This window comes from Anser brachyrhynchus (genome assembly GCF_964034855.1).
Source record: "Anser brachyrhynchus genome assembly, chromosome: 38".
Classification (NCBI taxonomy): Eukaryota; Metazoa; Chordata; class Aves; order Anseriformes; family Anatidae; genus Anser; species Anser brachyrhynchus.
In genome coordinates this window covers 147,577-168,723 of record NC_137731.1, presented here as the reverse complement: position 1 = coordinate 168,723, position 21,147 = coordinate 147,577, and the positions used below count along the sequence as shown (strand labels likewise).

At 57.7% G+C, this 21,147-nt stretch overlaps 2 protein-coding genes across 3 annotated transcripts; both read left to right on the top strand.

Annotated features, from left to right (window-relative positions):
• Nucleotides 1-2,567: 2,567 nt before the first annotated feature.
• On the top strand, nt 2,568-9,243 carry LOC308184595 (kallikrein-14-like). Of its 2 annotated transcripts, XM_080571798.1 has the most exons (6): nt 2,568-2,768; nt 3,235-3,357; nt 6,234-6,396; nt 7,495-7,742; nt 8,087-8,223; nt 8,931-9,243. In XM_080571798.1, the coding sequence occupies exons 2-6, from the start codon at nt 3,237-3,239 to the stop codon at nt 9,078-9,080; spliced, it is 819 nt and encodes a 272-aa protein (XP_080427924.1). In that variant the 5' UTR covers nt 2,568-2,768; nt 3,235-3,236; the 3' UTR covers nt 9,081-9,243. The 2 variants fall into 2 exon arrangements, with proteins under 2 accessions (XP_080427924.1, XP_080427923.1); XM_080571797.1 differs by lacking the exon at nt 2,568-2,768 and having other exon boundaries at nt 3,189-3,357.
• Nucleotides 9,244-12,860: 3,617 nt separating this feature from the next.
• LOC308184599 (trypsin-like) lies at nt 12,861-20,479 on the top strand. The gene is made up of 5 exons (XM_080571802.1): nt 12,861-12,986; nt 15,338-15,500; nt 17,661-17,914; nt 18,779-18,915; nt 20,235-20,479. The coding sequence occupies exons 1-5, from the start codon at nt 12,950-12,952 to the stop codon at nt 20,394-20,396; spliced, it is 753 nt and encodes a 250-aa protein (XP_080427928.1). The 5' UTR covers nt 12,861-12,949; the 3' UTR covers nt 20,397-20,479.
• The last annotated feature ends 668 nt before the right edge of the window (nt 20,480-21,147 follow it).

The window sequence follows — 21,147 nt, the reverse complement described above, 5'->3', positions numbered from 1 at the left end:
CACCATGGATGGGATCTCGGTAGATGGGACTTCCATGGGATGGGATCCTCGTGGACGTGATCCTGGTGGACGGGTCTTTACGGACCACGACCACCATGGACTGATGGCTGGTGGATTAGGTCCCCGTGGACCAGACCTCCACAGGATGGGATCTCCACGGATGGCACCCTGGTAGGTGAGATCCTCGCAGGCCAGGCCTCCACAGATGGGCTCCTCAGCACCACGGCCTCTTCAGTGAGGACCTCAGCAGAGCAGATCCCCGTGGACTTACTGGGAACAGTTGCTCTGGGTTCGACTCCAGGTTTGGGACCAAACCCAGCCCTGGGCTTCCTCTGCCACCAGCGGAGAGCGAGATCAGCATCTCCAAAACGTGATTCATCTTGGCCCGGCCTTTCCTTTCGTCAGGGCTCAGCTCCTGGGCCTCTCCACCCTTAATTGCTTGGCAGGGGCTCTAATTGCCCCGCGAGCTGCTGGCGGCCTCAGCTCCTTTCCCAAAAGCTCTGCGAAAGACTTTCCTTCGCCCGAATCACGGCTCTGGTACTCTGCAACTCCAAGGATGGCCAAGCTGGGGTGGCACTGGAGGACCCCTGGGTGCCCAAAATCCTTCCAGGAGCTGTAAGATGCTGCAGGACGTGCTGGAGCTTGGACAGGGTTCTTCTGGAGGAGGGAAATCAGGTGGGATGAGAGCACCGGTGGCTTCAACTGCCCGGATCCTGGCTGATGTCCAGCACCAAACCCGCCCAGGGAAGGGCCAGGCAACGCCGAGGTCCCCGTGCAGCAGCGGGTGGAGATGCCCTGGGTGACCCTGGGGACAGTGGGTGACACTGATAACACCCAAGTCCCCATGGATGGAGACCCTAAGTCCCCATGGGGTGGAGAAGCCGGTGGTGACCTCCCATCTTGGAGACCTTCCCCTTGCCATCGGGGCTGGGGATGGACGGAAGGGGATCTGAGGTGCACGAGGGCTCGGGGACAATTTCCAGCTGGGGACAAGGTGGGGGACAAGTGTCACTCGCATCCCCGGTGCCCCCTTGACTCACCGGAGCCGACTCGCAGGGCTCGGTGGGGTTGGCACCAGGTCGTAGCCTCACCCATCGTTCACCCGCATCCGCGGCGTTACTCATCAGGAGGCGTGACCAGGAGAAGGTGGCACGTAGGTCCCCGAGGACCTCCGGCCTGGCGACGTCCTTGGGGACCTCCCGGAGCTGCAAACTGTCCCCCCTCGGAGGTGGCATCCCAAAGCTTGTGCCAAATCCCACACCCTTACACACACATGCACGGAGGGCATGTGCACACACGTGTGCATGATGTGAAGTCTACCCGGTGCGTAGCGGGTGGACGGACAGACGGACAGATGGAGAGGGAGGTGGATGGACGGATAGATCTGTAGATCTAGGTGGATCTATCCATCTCAGTGTAGACGGACAGATGGATTGAGGGATCCATCTATCTTGATGTAGATGGACAGATGGACGGACAGATGGATGGATAGGTAAACGATTGATAGACGGATAGGAGGACAGAGGGACAGACGGCCATCCAGCTTGCTGGAAGGACAGACAGATGGAGATAGAGCTGTACAGACAGACAGACAGACGGACAAAGCCCGGTGGATGGGCAGAGATGGACAGATAGACGGAGAGATGAGCAGATAGAGATGAGAGCGGATAGACTGACCGGCTGGTGGACAAACGGACGAAGAGATGAGTGGATAGACTGATGGACAGATAGATGCTGAAATAGCCACCTGGACAGACGGACAGATGGACAGCGAGGCTGCTGGATAGGCGTGCAGACAGATGGACGGACGGGTGGGCAGGTGGACAGATAGACAGATGGGCAGACAAACAGCTAGACAAAGCGGGATGGACAGATGGACAGAAAGACAGGGACGAGGGGACAGACGGACGAGGGGATGGCTGGATAGGGGTGCAGGTAGGTGGATGGACGGACAGACAGGTGGATGGATGGATGAGCAGATGGCCAGAGAGATGGCTGGACAGACAGACAGCTGGACAGACTTACAGGTGGATGGGTGGACAGACGGACGGGCAGACTTGCAGTCAGGCGGACAGATGGACGGGGAGATAGATGGATGGACAGGAAGGTGGAAGGACAGACGGATAAATACGGCCGGACAGATGTCCAGGCAGACTTACAGTTGCATGACCAGACAGACAGACAGACAGACAGGTGGCCAGGATAGATGAACAGACGGACAGACGGCTGGACCGGCAGGCAGATAAACAGACAGACTGGCCACACAGCTAGGCAGATGGACAGGCGGACAGCCAGCTGGACGGGCAGCCAGGGCGAGAGGCGGATGGACGTACGGACAGCACCCAGGCCATTCCATTTAACGACGCCCAGAGGCCGGATCCAGCCCATCCCACCCCAGCAGCTGTGGGGACAACCCTCCTCAAACCCACCCACACACCCACGAGGAAAGGGGGTGACCCAGCCAGTCCGTCCATCTGTCCGTCCATCCGTCCCTCTGTCCATCACGCAGGGCTGGTCTGTTTTCAGGCACGTCGGGAGGAGCGGGGCGGCGTTTTCCTCTGGGACATCAAAGCGGTAATCACCCGTGGGGCCGGGGAGACACCCACGGCCACGCTTGTCCCGCTTGCCGCTTGGACCCGTCGCCCAACCGCCCTTGAGTCACCCTGGCGGAGACACAACCTACTTTTTGGCCCGGTATAAATATGGCCCAACGACGGATTCTCGGCTTCCCGACGCACCGAGCCGGCCCCGTCCTTCTCCTCCAGCAGGTGAGTCCATCCCCACAGCGGGGACAGCGGCGGCCTCCATCTCCAAGGGGTCAGATGGTGCCAGGTGGGACTTGGGGGGTTCTCCAGGTTCTTCGTTTCTTCTTTCCTACGGGTCGGATCCATCCGTGCTGTGGTTTGGTGGAGGGAGCCTTCCATATCCCGGGTTGACTCGGCTCGCCCAGTTTAACGGGGACTGGGAGGGAAATGGTGCTTCCTGGGTTGCTGGAGTCACCGCCGGAGAGCTGAATTGGGCCAAAAGAGGGTGGAGAAGAGGGATTGAGGCCACAGCGTGATCTGTAGGGATGAAAGTTCACCAAAACACCAAGAGCATCCTGGTGGCGTTGCCTCTGTCCATTGTTGGGAGGTGGAAGGACAGCGCTGGGACTGTCCCCCTGTCCCCCACGTGGCACCGAGTGCTCTCCCATGGTCCCCGAGCTGGTCTGGTTTGGTTTCTCTGCCCCTCCAGGAATGGCTCGTGACGGGCATGGGGCCTTCAACTTCACCCCCATCTTCATCCTCATGGTGGGACTGCTGTCCGCCACCCCGCTGCTGGCACAAAACGGGAAGGGGGGCAATGAAGGCGATGAGCGTAAGTCAATCCGGTGGATGGAGATAGGGACGGGGACACTGCGGATGTTTCGCGGATGCGTCGCGGGGGAATGTATCCGGAGGGATGGGATGGGATGGGATTGGATGGGATGGGATGGGATGAGGAGATGCCTTCTGGCTCGTGGGAATCTTGCTGATGGGAAGGCTTGGGCAAAGCCCTGTAATTTCGAAACCTGTTTTCGTTTCGAGCTGAGATAAAGCAACCCCTCGCCGTAGAGAGAAAAGACACGGAGGAAAATTCCGTCACGTGGTTGGAGACGCTAGGATCCCTGGGACATCTTCCCTTCCTTCTCCGTGAGGTCGTACGGGGATTTCTGCCATGGAAAAGGAGACAAAAGCAGTCACCTGGGGCGAAGGAAAGCAAGAGAGACTTAATCCTGATGGGAGCATCCCCTTCTTTTCTTCTGGCTTCCAAAATGATGCTCTGACGAAGGGGAACCAGCACAGCCCCATGGATGGGTCCTGATCAGGGACGGAAGAGGAGGCCCATGATATATGCCCAAGAGTTGCCAAAACCTGGGATCTTAACCCAAATCGGTGCCCCCAGAGCTGAATCCGAAACTCCCAGATCCTGCTTAGAAGGAACGAGCTCATGTTCAGATGGCGCCTGGATAATTTGCCGTGTGGCTTTCCCAGAACTGTTTTCTGAGGGGGGGTTTCTTGTGATAAGGTTTATCACAGCTTGGTTTGGGGTGGAGACACCATCACCTTGGCTGGAGCTCTCTTCTGGAAATCCAGGCTATGGATCCCACCGCACGGCTCCACCTTCTTGCGTTGCTTCTCCACCAGCTGGCCTTCATCAACGGAGATCCTCCGGGCCCAGGGAAGCTGCCGAGATGTCTACAAGGAGCTCGGTGGAACCTAAACCTTCTGGATGGTCTCCAAAGGCCCAAGGACAGCCTTTGAGGTGACGAGGGATGCTTCCCCGATGAGCGTGCACGCTGGGATGGTTCCCACCCTCCAGTTTTGGCAGCTGGGACCGGATAGTGGCAGATTCCAGGCGGCCTGAAACTCGGGCGTCTCCCATTGCCACCCGTCACAGGTCGTAATCCCCACCAGCACAAACCAGTCCCACCAGTAAATTCCAATGTCCCAACGTGCGGTGGAAGGTGATTGCAGATAACCATGGACCCGAGCCACCTCGCACACACATGGATCAATACAGCTCTTCGCCAGGGCAGTCAACACGTGGAGGTGGCAACCACAACTTCTTCCCAAAAACACCCCAAAAGTCAGCTGGGATGCTCCAGGCTACAGCGTGGAGGACTCAGCCTCAAGACCCATGAAGACACCTGGGGGAACGAGGACTTGATGCCTCCCATGTGACAGAGGCAAAAGTCCAACTACTGCGCATTTTTTGGGTCAGGAGAGAGGATTTTTTGTTTAAAAAAATCTTTTTTTTTCTTTTTTTTTTTTTTTTTTTTTTAAATCTGGTTATCCTTTTGCTGTGAAGCTCATCTCCTGCTACTTGGACACAACTGATCACGAGGCGTCTTCTCCAGTAGAGAGCTTCTCAAAAATCCTGAGAGGTTCTTGCCCACATAGAGCTGTAGAGGGAGGGACACCAGGAGCACAGCGTGTCTGTTGTGTGGACACCCAAATGGAGTCTTGCATGGGCACGACCTCAAGATGGTCATCCCACAAACCTCATAAACATCCCAACATGGGGAGGGACACCTTGTCTTGTAGACATCCAGCGTTGGATGGGGTGGGATTGCCTCTCAGAATGGTCCCTCCCTCTCTCTGAGGACCATCAACGCTGGCCAACTCCAGTGGACAACCATCTGCTTCAGCGAGCTAAAGCAAGGGGAGATGCCTCCAGAGACCTTAAAGATTGAGAAACTCGTGTCAGAAATGGAAGCTTTGGGTGGTGAGACCCCTTTTTTTCTGCGATATGACCAAAGACCCCAAAACCAAGCTGATGGCTCTCTTCCCTGCAAACCTCATGGGACCAACGTGTCTTGGCTCCAGAGCCACGTAAGGACTCGCATTCCTGAGTGAGCTCCTGTTATCATTTCTCCCTGTGTCATGGCTTCTCCTGCTTGTGTTGATGCAACCGTCTTCTACCTCGGCCCTAACTAGGAGGTCTGGGTACATAACATGAGCCATCCAGGAGGTAGGAGTCTTTTCAAGCTGGTCCTACAGGCTTTCTTACCAACGGAGGAAGAAGAAATCAGCTCTTTTAGGGGTGCGTCATCTCCCTTTTAGAGTCCAATCTTGGGCTGGGAGGAATCTTAGAGGTGGAACGGATGCCCCTCCCCGAGGCACATGGCGAAACCGGCGGAGATAAGTGGCCCTTGGTGACTTCCTGACGCACAGCGATTTCCAGTACAGCTCATTGGCACAGCCTGGCATGATGGACTGGTCCCAGGGGGTCTTCTCGTGGGACCTCCCACCGCAACGCTCTCCCTGGGACGTGTGGTCGGGCCATGGAGCGGTGGGCTCCATCAGAAGGCATCGAGAGAATTCAGATCGTCGAGGACTGTTTGGGGCTACTAATGGTTGGATTTCAACTGCTCCTGGTCCAAAACCCATCTTTTTCTCATTAAAAAAAAAAAAAAAAAGATTTTGGTGTGACCTCAGTAGGTTAATAGATGACTCAGTGAAACAAAACAAAGCAAAACAAAAAAAGTTAATTATGATTTTGACTGTTCTGATGGTATTTTAAGGCTAAAAAAAATAACAAAACCCACGGGAGAGAGAGCTTTCCCTTCTGTGTCTCATTTCACAATTTTTAAAGTTGGTTTTATGCTTTTCAACCCAAAATAACATTTTTTTTTCTTTGGAAGGAGGCTTCCTGGCTGCCTATAGCCACGCAAGGTTCTCACGGTGCCCTTGGGTGCTCTTGTCTTGCAGTACCGGAGGTGGACGAGTCCCGTATCATCGGTGGGAAGCCCTGCTCCATCACCCAGCGACCTTTCCAGGTTGCCCTCATCAAGAGGGGACAAATCCTGTGCGGAGGAAGCTTGATAGACGCCCAGTGGGTCCTGACAGCCGCCCACTGCAAGCAGCCAGGCAGGTAAGCTGGCTCCGTGCTCACATTCCCCATGGCTTCCTACCAGCCGACGTCTCATTTTCCAAGACCCTTTAATGACTGAGGGGGAGAGTTGGGTCCCAGAGGTTGGTACCTCCAGGTATCGGTGCCCAGATGTCGGCACTTCCAGAGGATGGTGCCTCCTAATGGTGGCATCCAGAGAGAGATGCCCCAAAAGTCGGTGTCTCCGGAGTTGGCTGCTTCCAGATGTGGACACCTCCAGATTTTGGTGTCCAGAAGTTGGTAATGTTGAATCTGGTACCTTCAGGTAGCTCCAGAGGTGGGTATCTCCAGAGGTTGCTATGCCCAGGTAGTCCCACCCAGATGTTACCTCCAGATCTGATGTCCTGATGCCCAGAAGCACCAGATGTTGATGCTCCAGCCATGGGTATCTCCAGATGTTGGTATCCAGAAGCTGGTACCTCCAGAGGGCATCGAAGGCACAGCCAGCATCCCCAGGGAGACTGGAGCCGATGTCTCCTTTGCCAGGGGACAACATCTGGCCATCAACCCACAAGGGACTCAACCTCCCCCAGATTTGAGGCCAGGTCAACCCCCCTTTTTCCAGGTGATGACACCAAGTGGAGCAGGTCCCCCCACAGCCAAATTTCTCCAGCTTCCCCACAAGGCTCCATGAGAGGAAGCTTCACGTTCGGGAGGGGAAATAAAGATGAAAACCAAAAGAAATGTTGGCAAGAAGTTGGGCTCAGGGTGGCGTTGCTGGGATGTTGCAGGAGGGACTCCTTGCCTGAAGCCTGATGTGAGGAAGACGAAGGTGAAGTCAAGGAACTGAAGTCAAGACGTTCTCCAAAGTCCCATGGAGATGGGAAAGGCCCCAGGGTACCTGAGCCATCAAAGAGCTCTTGGAGAAGATCTAGCTCACAAATCCCCAAGGCATTTTCATTTTTCTCCTCGAGGACAAGGGGATGAGGTGGTCCCATGGACACATCACCTTAACTCTGCCTGCCGACTGGGTCTGGAGAAGCTTTGGGGGATGACCCTCAGTCATCCCCTTGACCCGTAGGGTTGTGCATCTCCTCTGGAGGAGCTGGCTCTGATTTCTTGACCTTCTTCTCCGGGCAGGGACCTCAGGGTGTTAATCGGGACGGACACGTTGCGGGATGGCACGGGGGAAGTGAGGATGATTTCGCAGTTAATCGTCCACCCGGCCTACAACCCCCGCAAGAACGACAACGACTTCATGCTCCTGAGGCTGAACAGACCCGTGCAGTTTAGCAACAACATCAAGAAGATCAGATTGGCCACGAGGTGTCCCATGGACGGGATGAGGTGCAGCGTGTCTGGCTGGGGCACGACCAAGTCCCCCGGAGGTACTGGCTCAATGTGGAGACGCCGGTGGAAGAGGTGGGATAGGGGGGATGTAATTTGGCAGGGAAAAGGAGGCCGAGTTCTCTTCTTGGTCAGGAAAATTGGATGAGGGAGGGTCCCTTATGTTGTCTTCACTCTACCCAACGAAGTTTCCCATGAAAAATGACTTTCCCTTGGGGTTGAGGTTGGGGTTTCCTTTGCGTTGGACTACCCACCTCCGGTGGAGGCATCTCCCTTGCCCGCCTCCAAAGGAACTTCACCAAAAATACCACAAGGTCTACTCAGGCCTCAGCACGAGGAGGCTGCCATTCCTCACCGTTTTTCTCTCCATCCCCCTCATCTGCAGCAAAGCTCCCCAGAAATCTGCAGTGTGCCGGCGTCCAAGCCTTCGGGAAGGATAAGTGCGCGAGGGCGTACGGGAGGTTGATCACCCCCAACATGTTCTGTGCCGGCGTCCCCCAGGGGGGCATCGATTCCTGCCAGGTAAGAGGTCCCTTCAGCCTCCTCCCATGGGGCCGTGAAAGGTTTGGGTTCCTTCACCATTATCTTCAAGCCATAAAACCGGGGAATGGCCTTAACACGTAGGTGAAGCTACATAATATTTGGGTTTCCCGCAATATTTGGGTTTCCCGCAATATTTGGGTTTCCCGCAATATTTGGGTTCCCCACAACCTTTGTTTTCCCAAAAATATTTGGGTTTCCCCACAACTACCTCATGCTTGAGGCCTGGAGCCAGGGATGGGCCACAACATGTAGATGGGTCCATGCAAGGTTTGGGTTCCTCCACCTTTATCTCCAACCCAAGCCATAAAACCAACAAATGGCCCCAGCATGTGGGTGAAGCTACACAATATTTGGGTTTCCCACAATATTTGGGTTTCCCACAACCTTTGTTTTCCCAAAAATATTTGGGTTTCCCCACAACTACCTCATGCTTGAGGCCCGGAGCCAGGGATGGGCCACAATATGTGGATGGGTCCGTGCAAGGTTTGGGTTCCTCCACCATTATCTCCAACCCAAGCCATAAAACCAAGGAATGACCAAGACACGTGGATGGGTTCCTACAAGGTCTGTCTTCCCCACAACTACCTCATGCTTAAGCCCCATAGACGGGACTGGACCACGACACGGGGTGCAAGGTCCATGGTGTCACCCAAATGAGCCCTACCCTTGTGCTCTTCTCCCCACAGGGCGACTCCGGGGGCCCGCTGGTGTGCAACGGGGTGCTGCAAGGCGTGGTGTCGTGGGGCATGGCTGTCTGCGGGCGCAAGGGGCAGCCCGGCGTCTACTCCAACGTGTGCCAAGCCGTGCCCTGGATCAGGAGATACATCAGGGGGTAGCGAGACCGACCCCCTCCCCGGCCCCACCACCTCCCCCCGCGCCCTCCCGATGACATTCTCGGCACTTAAATATTTGGGGTGGGGTGGGAGAAGCAAATAATTTCCCGGAATGCTCTTGGGAAGATGGGCGATTTGGGGAGAAATAAAGTAATTGAAAGAAAAAGGGGAAACTGAGTCATGGAAGAGTTTGGGGGGGGGCTCCAGAACCCTTGGATGTGGACCCCTCAGCATCCCCCAGGGTCCCTTTGCCTCATCCTTTGGGGAGGGGGACACCAGCGCAATAATTAATGAGCTATTAATTGCCATCCCGACAATAACCCCATCACTAGGAGGAAAACACTGTTTTAATTAGTGATTTCCCTCGTTAGCGTTAACGAGAAACCCTTTGGGATCTGAGATGGGGCATGGATCCTGTCTCCTGCACCCACACTGGGGGAAAGGGACTAATTAATAGAACTAATTAATAGGGATAATTAATCCCCTACACACCTACCGGCACCGGGAGCTTTCCTCTCCCAAACTCTCTAGGCAGCTTCACCGGCTGCAGGACCCCACCCTAATTAATCACCCAACTAATTAATGAATTACCGATGATGTTCGTGTTGGCCATGCTAATTGGGAGCGTGGCCAAAAGCCGAGGTCACCGGGAACGGGGAGGGGTGACGGTGACACGGGGACCTTGTGCGAGGTGCCCCCTCTGCAGGCATCCAGAAAGGGGCAGGGGATTTCCCCAAGGGAGTCCTCGTTAGGCCTAATTGGGCCGCTAATTAGCTGGAGGCCTGGGGGAGGTGTGGAAGGGACTGTCCCTAGGTGCCGGTGGTGTTATTTTGGGGACAGTCCCCGGATGTCCCCAGATCGTGGTGTCCTCCGGGACTGGAAGGGGACATGGGCGCCTTGGGGACATCATCCCTTTGAGGACATCATCCTGTTGGGGACATCATCCCTTTGGGGACACCGGCCCTTTGGGGACACCGACCCTTTGGGGACGTCATCCCTTTGGGGACATCGTCCTGTTGGGGACATTGTCCCCTTGTGGACATCATCCCTTTGGAGACATCATCTTTTTGGGCACATCGTCCCTTTGGGGTCATTGGCCCTTTGGGGACATCATCCCCTTGGGGACATCGGCCCTTTGGGGGACATCAACCCTTTGGGGACATCGGCCTTTTGGGGGACATTGGCCCTCAGGGGACATCATCCCACTGGGGACATCGACCCTTTGGGGACATCAGCCCTTTGGGGACACCAGCCCCATGGGGACATTGTCCCCTTGGGGACAGGATCCTTTTGTCCCTTAGGGTGTGGAGCTCCTGAGGACCTTGTAGGAGATATGGGGACACTTTGGGGACAAGGAGCACCCACCTGGTGCCAGCATGTCCACTGGTGCCCGTCCCCGTGGGGTGACATCCCCCTGAGCGCCACAGGGATGTCGAGGTGTCCCCTCAATTCTGCTTTGGGGTCCCCTTAATTTTCATTTCGGGTCCCCTCAATTCTCCTTCGGGGTCCCCGTAATTCTCTTTTGGGGTCCTTTTAATTCTCCTTTCGGACCGCCTTAATTTTCCTTTGGGGTCCCCTTCATTTTCTTTCGGGGTCCCCTTGATTTTCCTTTGGGGTCCCCTCAATTCTGCATTTGGGTCCCCTTAATTCTGTCCTGGCTTTGGGGTCCCCTCAATTTTCCTTGGGGTCCCCTTTTGCTCTGTCCTTGTTTTGGGGTCCCCTTAATTCTCCTTTGGGATCCCCTTAATTCTCCTTTGGGGTCCCCTTAATTCTCCTTTGGGGTCCCTTTAATTCTCCTTTGGGGTCCCCCTACTTCTCTTTTGGGGTTCCCTTAATTCTCTTGCGGGTCCCCCTACTTCTCTTTTGGGGTTCCCTTAATTCTCCTTTGGGTCCCCTTTACCCCCACTTTTTGGGGTCCTCTTTGCTTCTCCTTTGGGGTCCCGTTAACTTGGTCTCTTGTTTTGGGGTCCCCTTAACTCTCTTCTGCTTGGGGTCCCCTTAACCCCGCCCTTACATTGGGGTCCCCTTTATCTGCCCCTACTTTGGGGTCCCCTTTCTCTGCCCCTATTTTGGGGTCCCCTTAACTTCACCCCTATTTTGGGGTCCCCTTTACCTGCCCCTACTTTGGGGTCCCCTTAATTCTTCCCCTATCTTGGGGTCCCCTTAATTATGTCCCTCATTTGGGGTCCCCTTAATGATGTCCCTCATTTGGGGTCCCCTTAATTGCCCCTGCTTTGGGGTCCCCTTAATTCTGCTCCTATTTTGGGGTCCCCTTCCCTCTTCCCCCCAGAAAATTTGGGCAAAGGGGGAAACTGAGGCAGGGCAGAGCCTCCACTCATGGAGGGCCTCGATGGGAGGATTGTGGGTAATGCGGGGCTGGCACCCCACAGCCGTGTGGGCTGCACTGGGAGGGACTGGGAAGGACAGAGGGGGCACTGGGAGGGACAGGAAGGGCACTGGGAGGCACTGGAAGGGAATTGGGAGGCACTGGAAGGGACGGGAAGGAACTGGGGAGCACTGGGAAGGGGAGGGAGGGCACTGGGAAGCACGGGGAGGGAGGGCACTGGGAAGCACTGGGAGGGACAGGAAGGAAACTGGGAGGCACTGGGAGATGGGAAGGGAACTGGGGAGCACCGGGAAGGGGAGGAAGGGCACTGGGAAGCACTGGGAGGGACAGGAAGGAAACTGGGAGGCACTGGGAGATGGGAAGGGAACTGGGGAGCACCGGGAAGGGGAGGAAGGGCACTGGGAAGCACTGGGAGGGACAGGAAGGAAACTGGCAGGCACTGGAAAGGGCAGGGAGGGCACTGGGGGGCATTGGAAGGGTACTGGGAGGCACTGGAAAGGGCAGGCAGGACACTGGGAGGCACTGGAAGGGCACTGGGATACACTGGAACATGCTGGGAGGCACTGGAATATACTGGGAGGCACTGCAAAGTATTGGGATGTACTGAAAGGCACTGGGAAGCCTCTAGGAGACACTGGGAGGCACTGGGCGGTGCTGGGAGGGACTGGGAGGTATTGGAGGCCTCAGGAGTTCACTGGGAGGCACTGGGAGCACTGGGAGCCCCTGAAGGCACTGGGAGGAATTGGGAGGTACTGGGAGGGTGCTGGAAGGCATTGGAGACCTTGCGAGCAAACTGGGAGCACTGGGGGCACTGGGAGCCCTGGGGACACTGGGAAAACTGGTAGCACTGGAAGCTCTGGGGGCACTGGGACCACTGGGAGCACTGGGGGCACTGGGGGCAATGGGATCACTGGGGTACTGGGAGCACTGGGATCACTAGGATCACTGGGAGCACTGGGAGCACTGGGAGCACTAGGAGCACTGGGAGCACTGGGATCACTAGGATCACTGGGAGCACTGGGAGCACTGGGAGCACTGGGATCACTGGGGCACTGGGTGCACCGGGAGCACTGGCATCACCGGGGTACTGGGATCACTGGGAGCACTGGGAGCACTGGGAGCACTGGGATCACTGGGGCACTGGGAGCACCAGGAGCACTGGGATCACCGGGGTACTGGGATCACTGGGACCACTGGGGACACTGGGAAAACTGGTAGCACTGGAAGCACTGGGAGCACTGGGACCACTGGGATCACTGGAATCACTGGGAGCACTGGGGTCACTGGGGTCACTGGGAGCACTGGGGCACTTGGGACACTGGGAGCACTGGAAACACTAGGATTTGGGCACTGGTATCACTGGTATCACTGGTATCACTGGTATCACTGGGGGCACTGGGAGCACTGGGAGCAGTGGGCGTGTCCCCACTGTCTCCGCCCCAACCTGCCAGGGCGGGGCCCCCCCCGGGGATTTAAAGGGCCGGGCCCGGCCTCGGCAGCCTCCAGGTCCCTGTCCTCTGCTGCCATGGAGCGCCTCCTGCCCCTGCTGCTGCTGGCTGCTGGTGAGGGGACTGGGAGGGACTGGGAGGGACTGGGGGGCACTGGGAGGGCACTGGGGAGCACTGGGTGGGGACTGGGAGGGAGTGGGAGGGAACTGGGGGCACTGGGAGGGACTGGGAGGCAACTGGGGGGCACTGGGAGGGAACTGGGGGCACTGGGAGGGAACTGGGGGCACTGGGAGGGACTGGGGGGCAACTGGGGGGCACTGGGAGGGAACTGGGGGGGAACTGGGGGGCACTGGGAGGAACTGGAGGGCACTGGGAGGGAGCTGGGAGGGACTGGGAGGTAACTGGTGGGCACTGGGAGGGAACTAGGGAGAACTGGGAGGGACAGAAAAGGAACTGGTGGGCACCAGGAGTGGTTGAGGATATTGGGAGGGAATTGGTAAGGAACTGGTGGGCACTGGGAGGAAATTGGGAGGGAACTGGGGCATACTGGGAGGGACTGGGAGGCACTGGAAGTGAATTGGAGGGGAGTAGGAAGGGAGTGGGAGGACATTGGAGGGGTCTGGTGGGCACTGGGAGGGCGCTAGGGTGCACAGGGGGACTGGGTGGTACTGAGATGGTGCTGGGGGGACTGGGAATATGCTATAGGGAGCACTGGGGGGAACTGGGAGCTGCTGGGGTGCACTGGGAGTGAACTGGGGGGCCACTGGGAAGGTGCTGTGTGTGCTGCAGTGCACTGGGAAGGCACCAGGGGGCACTGGGATGGTGCTGGGGGGCACTGGGGGGAACTGGAAGGGAACTGGGGGGCACCAGGAAGGGGCTGGGAGGCAACTGAGGGGAACTGGGGGGACTGGGAGGTGCTGGGAAGCGACTGGGGGAAACTAGGAGGGCACTGGTGGGTGCTGCAGTGCACTGGGAGGGCACTAGGGGGCACTGGGAGTGCTGGGGGGCACTGGGAGGCCCTGGGAGGCCCTGGGAGGGCACTGGGTCACTGGGAAGGCATTGGGAGGGGGGTGAGAGGGAATGGGGGGCACTGGGAGTGTACTGGTGGCAGTGAGGCAGAATGAGGAGATCTTGGAGGCACTGAGGTGTACTGGGAAAGAGGTGGAGGTGAACTGGGGACACTGGGAGCATACTGGTGTGAGTGGGAGGGAAAGAGGAAGCACTGGGAGGCACTAGAGGGCACCGAGGGATACTGGGAGGGAGCTGAGGGTGAAATGGGGACACTGGGAGACAGTGGGAGTGTACTGGTATGGATGGGAGGGAAACTGGAGGCACTGGGAGGCAAATGGAGGGCACTGGGGGATACTGGGGCACTGAAGAAGGGCTGGGGGGCATGGCGAGCACTGGGAGCACTGGTGGGGTGTAGGAGGGACTGGGTTGGCAACCGGTTGCACTGGGAAGGAACTGGGGGTGAACTGGGGGCATTGGGAGCACACTGGTGGGGCATGGGAAGAAAAGGGGGGGAAGCACTGGGAGGCAACTGGAAGCCACTGAGGAGACAGCAAGGGTTTACTGGGAGGGAGCCGGAGGAGACTGGGGTCACTGGAAGGTACTGGGTGGGAACCAGAGGCTACTGGGAAGACCTGGCGGGCAGTGAGAGGCACTGGGAGTCACTGGGGACAATGGAGAGGAAGTGAGGCTGCATTGGGAAAGAAGTGGGAGGCACTGGGAGGGCACTGGGAGGTGCTGGGAGGGCAATGGGAGGCACTGGGAGGGCACTGGGAGACACTGGGAGGTAGTAGGTGGGAAGTGAGAGATCACTGGGAGAACTGGGAGGGAACGGGAGCAACTGGAAGGGCAGGAAGGTGACGTGGGGAGGCCCTGAGGACCCTTAGATAGGGAGGAACTGGGAAGGAAGGAACTGGGAAGGAACTGGGAGGCACTGGGATGGCACTGGGAGGCAGTAGATGCGAAGTGAGAGGTCAATGGGAGAACTGGGAGGGAATGGGAACAACTGGGGGAGCAGAGAGGTGACGCAGGGAGGCCCTGAGGACCCTTAAATGGGGAAGAACTGGGAAGGAAGGAACTGGGAAGGAACTGGGAAGGAACTGGGAGACACTGGGGCCCTTAGATGGGGACCCTTAGATGGGGAGGAACTGGGAAGGAAGGAAATGGGAAGGAAATGGGAAGGAACTGGGAGGCACTGGGATGGCCCTGAGAGACACTGGCAGGCAGTAGGTGGGAAGTGAGAGGTCACTGGGAGAACTGGGAGGGAACGGGAGCAACTGGGAGGGCAGGAAGATGATGCAGGGAGGCCCTGAGGACCCTTAGATGGGGAGGAACTGGGAAGGAACTGGGAAGAACCTGGGAAGGAACCGGAAAGGAACCGGGAAGGAAGGAACTGGGAGGAACTGGGAGGCACTGGGAGGCACTGGGAGGGCTGAACCCCGGTTCCCCTCCCACAGCGGCCACGGGAGACGAGAACCGGATCGTGGGGGGCCACAGCTGCCAGAAGAAGCACCACCCGTACCAGGCGGTCCTGCTGGGCCCCCAGAACAACATCCACTGCGGCGGGGTCCTCATCGACAAGTTCTGGGTGCTGACGGCCGCCCACTGCGACACCAAGAGGTGGGGTGGCCCCAGCTGGGGTGGGGATTGGTGGGGTGAGGGCCCTTCCCCTCCGCTGGGCCGATGGGCAGGTCTGGGAGAGGGTCACCAGGTCCTGGTGGGGATTGGTCTCAACGTGGAGGAGGTGGAGAACATCAAGGGTGGAAGTCGTGGGGGTCGTCTACTTGAGGTCCTCCTCCCCACCCTGCAGCCTTCTGGGGACCTTTCCCAGCAGCCACGATGTCACTTGGGACTGGGTGGCCAAGTGCTGGGCGGAGAGGAGGTCACCTCTATGGCCTGGAAGAACCTCTTGGCTTCCCATTACGACCATCCCGTTGGGTTGGCCAACAACTGTCCAGCTGGGCTCCAAGAATTACGATCTAACTGTGTTGGCCACCACAACCATCCAGTTGGGCTCCCAGTATGACCATCCCATTGGGTTGGCCACCACAACCATCCCATTGGGCTCCCAATACGACCATCCCGTTGGGTTGGCCACCACAACCATCCAATTGGGCTCCTAACATCACCATCCCATCAAGTTGGCCAACACAACTGTCCAGTTGGGCTCCAAGAATTAGGATCTAATTGTGTTGGCCACCACAACCACCCAGTTGGGCTCCCAGAATTAGGATCTAACTGTGTTGGCCACCACAACCATCCAGTTGGGCTCCCAACATGACCATCCCATTGGGTTGGCCACCACAACCATCCAGTTGGGCTCCCAGTATGACCATCCCATTGGGTTGGCCACCACAACCATCCAGTTGGGCTCCCAGTATGACCATCCCATTGGGTTGGCCACCACAACCATCCCATTGGGCTCCCAATATGACCATCCCGTTGGGTTGGCCACCACAACCATCCAATTGGGCTCCTAACATCACCATCCCATCGAGTTGGCCAACACAACTGTCCAGTTGGGCTCCCAGAATTAGGATCTAACTGTGTTGGCCACCACAACCATCCCATTGGGCTCCCAACATGACCATCCCGTTGGGTTGGCCACCAGAACCATCCCATTGGGCTCCCAACATGACCATCCAGTTGGGTTGGCCACCAGAACCATCCCTGAACACACCCAAGCTGTCCACAAAACCAGCATCTCCCCACCTTCAAGGTCCTGCAGGTCCTTCCCCATGTCCAAATTCTCCAAAATTTCAAATTTCCCAAAACCACCGCATCACCCCCCTCGGTCCCCACTCACCCATGGACGTCTCGGTCTTGTCCACACGCCCAAAAGGGGCTTCGAGGCCGCTGGGGGGTGGCCATGTGAGGTGCTTCTTGAAGACATTATGGAGAGGAGCTTCTCCACCCCCTTCTCCACGTGGGGTTGAGGGGAGAAGCAGGATGCGACCCCCTCAACCCATCCACGCAGAAGCCATTGATACGGTGGAGTTGGCCAAGAAGGACCTGAACTAACCCCAAATTTGGTGACCCCAAATTTGGTGACCCCAAATATGGTGGCCCCAGATTTGGTGGCCCCAGATTTGGTGACGGGTGATGTGGAGCAGCCTGAAGAGAGGTCTCCTCCTCTCCCCATTCCCACCAGCTCTCTGAACTGGACTAGAATGCGTTGAGTGAAGGGGGCAGACCAGTCTGGGGAGCTGGTGGTACTGGTGTGACTGGCCCGGGCATGGGAGGACCACGGGACCCATCCTCCCTGCATGACAGGGTCTGAGCCATCTCCTTGAGGGACACCTTTGGACTTCCCTCCGTTTATTTTTGGGTGGTCCAAGCTTCTCCCCACTGAGTCCTGACGCACAGGGCGTAGAGCAGGGAGGAGCTGCAGGAAAAACGAGGAAGAAAACACGAAATTTAGCATTTAGTTGAATGTGGTGGGGCCTGGAGAAGGGGTGAGGACACTTGGGCCTTCAAGGTGTAGAGGCTGGAGCTGGTTCTTCACCACCATGCCCAGCTTGGCACGGGCTGGGGAGGACCTCACGTCCCTTGCTGGGACATGCTGGGCCGCTTTTGTCTCCTGGCCTCGGTTTCCCCATCTGGTTCGAGATCCTAATGATAGGAGGGGAAGCCTTTTGCCCTACTTCCGCGGAGGCCGGGAAGCTTCGTCACCGCCCCGCTCCTCCCAGCCTCCCCGGCGTGGGCCTCCCCTCACCCTGGCCTCTGCCCCGGCCACCACCGAGCCTCACCGCGGTCCCTTTTCTCCACCTCCATGCCCAGGTCCATCCCCATCCGCATGGGCGACCACAGCCTGAAGACCAAGGAGGGGACAGAGCAGTGCATCAACTCGGCCCAGGCCTTCGTCCACCCCGGCTACAACCCCACCACCCACGACAACGACATCATGCTGCTGAAGCTCCAGAAGCCCGTGCGCTTCACCGACCACGTCCAGCCTGTGGCCCTCCCCAGGAGATGCCCGCCGCCCAACACCGAGTGCATCGTGTCGGGCTGGGGCAGCACCAGCAGCCCTGAAGGTCGGTGGAAACATCTCCTCGCGACGTGTGGTGGGGTCCCGAGGGACCTGGGGAGACAGCTGGGCGTCTTGGGGACGTCTCAGTGTCTTGGGGGCATCTGGGCAGGTTGTTTTGGGGACGGTTTGGGGACTTCTTGGTGTCTTGAGGATAGCTTGGTGTCTTGGGGACATCTTGGATTCGTGGGGACATCTCAATGTCTTGAGGACAGCTTGGGGACATCTTGCCCTCTTGGGGACATCTTGGCCTCTTGGGGATGTCGCAATGTCTTGAGGACATCCTGGTGTCTTGGGAATATTTGGGTGTCTTGGGGACATCTCAATGTCTTGGGGACGTCTCAATGTCTAGGGGACAGCTTGGGGACATCTTGGTGTCTTGAGGACAGCTTGGTGTCTCGGGAACGTCTTGGTGTCTTGGGAACATCTGGGTGTTTTGGGGACATCTAGGCATCTTGGGGACATCTCAATTTTTTGGGGACAGCTTGGGGACATCTTGGTGTCTTGGGAATATTTGGGTGTCTTGGGGACACCTTTGCTTCTTGGGGACATCTCAATGTCTTGAGAACAGCTTGGGGACATGTTGGGGATATCTTGGCATCTTGGGGACATCTCAACACCTTGGGGACACCTCTCTCTGGGCGGGGCTTCCTGGGTCCATTGGAGGTCTCCGTTCTCCACACCATGACCACAGGAGACATCAAATCACCTCCGCCGTGGCTGCTCAGCCCTGACCTTGGGCCGCGTCTCCCATGGTGGGGCCACGTCACCTTAGAAGGGAGACGGTCCCATTGCATCGGAGCCCTCTGGGGACCCTTCCCATGGGGTGAAGGGTGACCTGGGACCCCTCACCATGTCCCACCATCCCCAGGCTACTTCCCCGACATCCTCCAGTGCGGTGTGGTCTACACCATCTCCAACGAGGAGTGCAGCAAGCTCTACCCCAAGGGCATCACCAGGAACATGATCTGCGCCGGGCTCAGCTCGGGGGGCACCGACTCCTGCCAGGTGGGTCTGGTGGCAGTGGGATGGCCGTGGGGCGCTGCACCCATGGGTGGGTGCCTTCACCCGCCCTGTCCCCGGGGAGGGACCAATGGAGAGGAACCGGGGTTGGGGGGCACATCACACCCAGCTGAGGACCAGTGGTGGAGGTCCCCATCTCTGGTGGAAGATCAGCCCTGGGGATCTCAGCTGCTTCAGGGCCCCCCACTAAGCACCGTGGGGATCCCTGGCTGCTATAGGGACCACCTGGGTGCCGTAGGCACCCTGGGTGCTATAGGGACCCATCCCTAAGCACCGTACACATGCCTGGGTGCTATAGGGCCCACCAAGCATCACACCAAGCACCTTGGGTGCTAGAGAGAACCCCTGGGTGCTATTAGGACCTTTGGGTGTTGTAAAGACCCCCGGAATGCTATAGGGACCCCTCAACGAGCACCATATGGATCCCTGGCTGCTCTAGGGACCCCCAGGCACTCTACAGGTCCCTGGGAGCTATAGGGACCCCTGCACGCCATGGGGACATCCTGGGAGCTATAGAGACTGCCAGGGTGCCATAGGGACCTCCAGGGTGTTATGTAGACCCTATGGATGCTATAGGGACCGCGCAGGTAATGCACAGCCTCCTGGGTGTTAAAAGGACCCCCACGTGCTATGGGAATCTCCCTGATGCTATAGGACCCCCCCAGGGCGTTAAAGGGAACCCAAGGGTGCTATAGGGACCCCCAAACTCTGTATAGCCACCCCTGTGTGCTATAAGGACCCCTTGCATGCTATAGGGACCCTTTAGGTGCTATAGGCAACAAGGCAACATTCAGCCTTTTGAGTTCTATAGGGACCCCTAGGTTCTATAGGGATCCTCTGCATGCTATAGGGATCCCCAGACAATGTACAGCCCCCCTGGGTACTACCCCTGGACCCCATAGGGACCCCAACACCCAACCCCACAGGGCAATGGTGGTCTCCACCCAGCAGCAGGCACCACCAGGAGGACCATGGGGTCCCCATGGAGCAGGGTTGGGGACACAGGGGGACGACGTGTGGGTGGGTTGGCCACCACAACCACCCAGTTGGGCTCCCAGAATTACAATCTAACTGGGATGGCCACCACAAACATCCTGCTGGGCTCCCAGCGTGACCATCCCATTGGGTTGGCCACCACAACCATCCAATTGGGCTCCCAAGATGATTATCTCGTTGTGTTGGCCATCACAACCATCCAGCTGGGCTCCCAGTGTGACCATCCCATTGTGTTGGCCACCACAACTGTCCAGTTAGGCTCTGGTGAGATGGTGGGGACCATCTCACTGGGTGCCTCTGTCCTCCAGGGTGACTCGGGTGGGCCACTGGTGTGCAAGGACGAGCTGCAGGGCATCGTCTCGTGGGGCATGCAAGTGTGCGGGCGGCGGGGCAAGCCCGGCGTCTACACCCGCGTCTGCGAGTTCACCGCCTGGATCCACGACACCATCAGGAGGAAGAGCCACGCTTGAGAACCCACCGCGCGCTTCTGGGTCTGCTCCTCGCTTCTCTCATCCTGGGGAGGAGCTCCTGGAATAAAATCCTCTAGAACCTGGCCACCCTGTGCCATCATGTGGATGTGGGGAGGGGGAGAAGAGTGGGAGAACATGGCCACCATGAGCATGGGGTCTCCGGAGGTAGGTGGGCAACTCATGGCCATGGGTGTTTGGGGGTGGTCAACCTGGAACCACATCTTTCTGGTGCTGGTTGCCACAGTGACAATCTGCAACCATACATCTGGTGCTGGTGGCCACGGTGGCAACCTAGAACCACATCTTTCTGGTGCCGGTTGCCATGGTGGCAACCTGGAATCATGACTTTCTGGTGCTGGTGGCCACAGTGGCAACCTGGAACCATACATCTGCTGCTGGTGGCCGTGGTGGCAACCTGGAACCACATCTTTCTGGTGCTGGTGGCCATGGTGGGCAATCTACAACCAAAAATCTAGTGCTGGTGGCCACAGTGGCAACCTGGAACCACACATCTGGTGCTGGTAGCCATGGTGGGCAACTCATGACCACGCATGTCTGATGTGGGTGGCTATGGTGGCAACCTGCAACCACACGTCTGGCGCTGGTCAGCAACCCGTGGCCACACATGTCCAGGTCTGGAAGACATATTTCATAGTGTAGAGGACACACGTGTCCAGTTCTGGAGGACACACGTGTCCACATCTTTAGGACATGTGTCCAAATCTGGAGAACACACGTGTCCATGTCTGGA

Excerpts from the sequence above, each read along its gene's own strand:
- LOC308184595 (XM_080571797.1), top strand. The coding sequence starts at position 3,192 with ATGGTCCCCGAGCTGGTCTGGTTTGGTTTCTCTGCCCCTCCAGGAATG. Across the intron at positions 3,358-6,233 it reads GGGCAATGAAGGCGATGAGC|TACCGGAGGTGGACGAGTCC; the intron begins GTAAGTCAATCC and ends CTTGTCTTGCAG. Across the intron at positions 7,743-8,086 it reads CACGACCAAGTCCCCCGGAG|CAAAGCTCCCCAGAAATCTG; the intron begins GTACTGGCTCAA and ends CCTCATCTGCAG.
- LOC308184599 (XM_080571802.1), top strand. The coding sequence starts at position 12,950 with ATGGAGCGCCTCCTGCCCCTGCTGCTGCTGGCTGCTG. Across the intron at positions 12,987-15,337 it reads CCTGCTGCTGCTGGCTGCTG|CGGCCACGGGAGACGAGAAC; the intron begins GTGAGGGGACTG and ends CCCCTCCCACAG. Across the intron at positions 15,501-17,660 it reads GCCCACTGCGACACCAAGAG|GTCCATCCCCATCCGCATGG; the intron begins GTGGGGTGGCCC and ends CTCCATGCCCAG.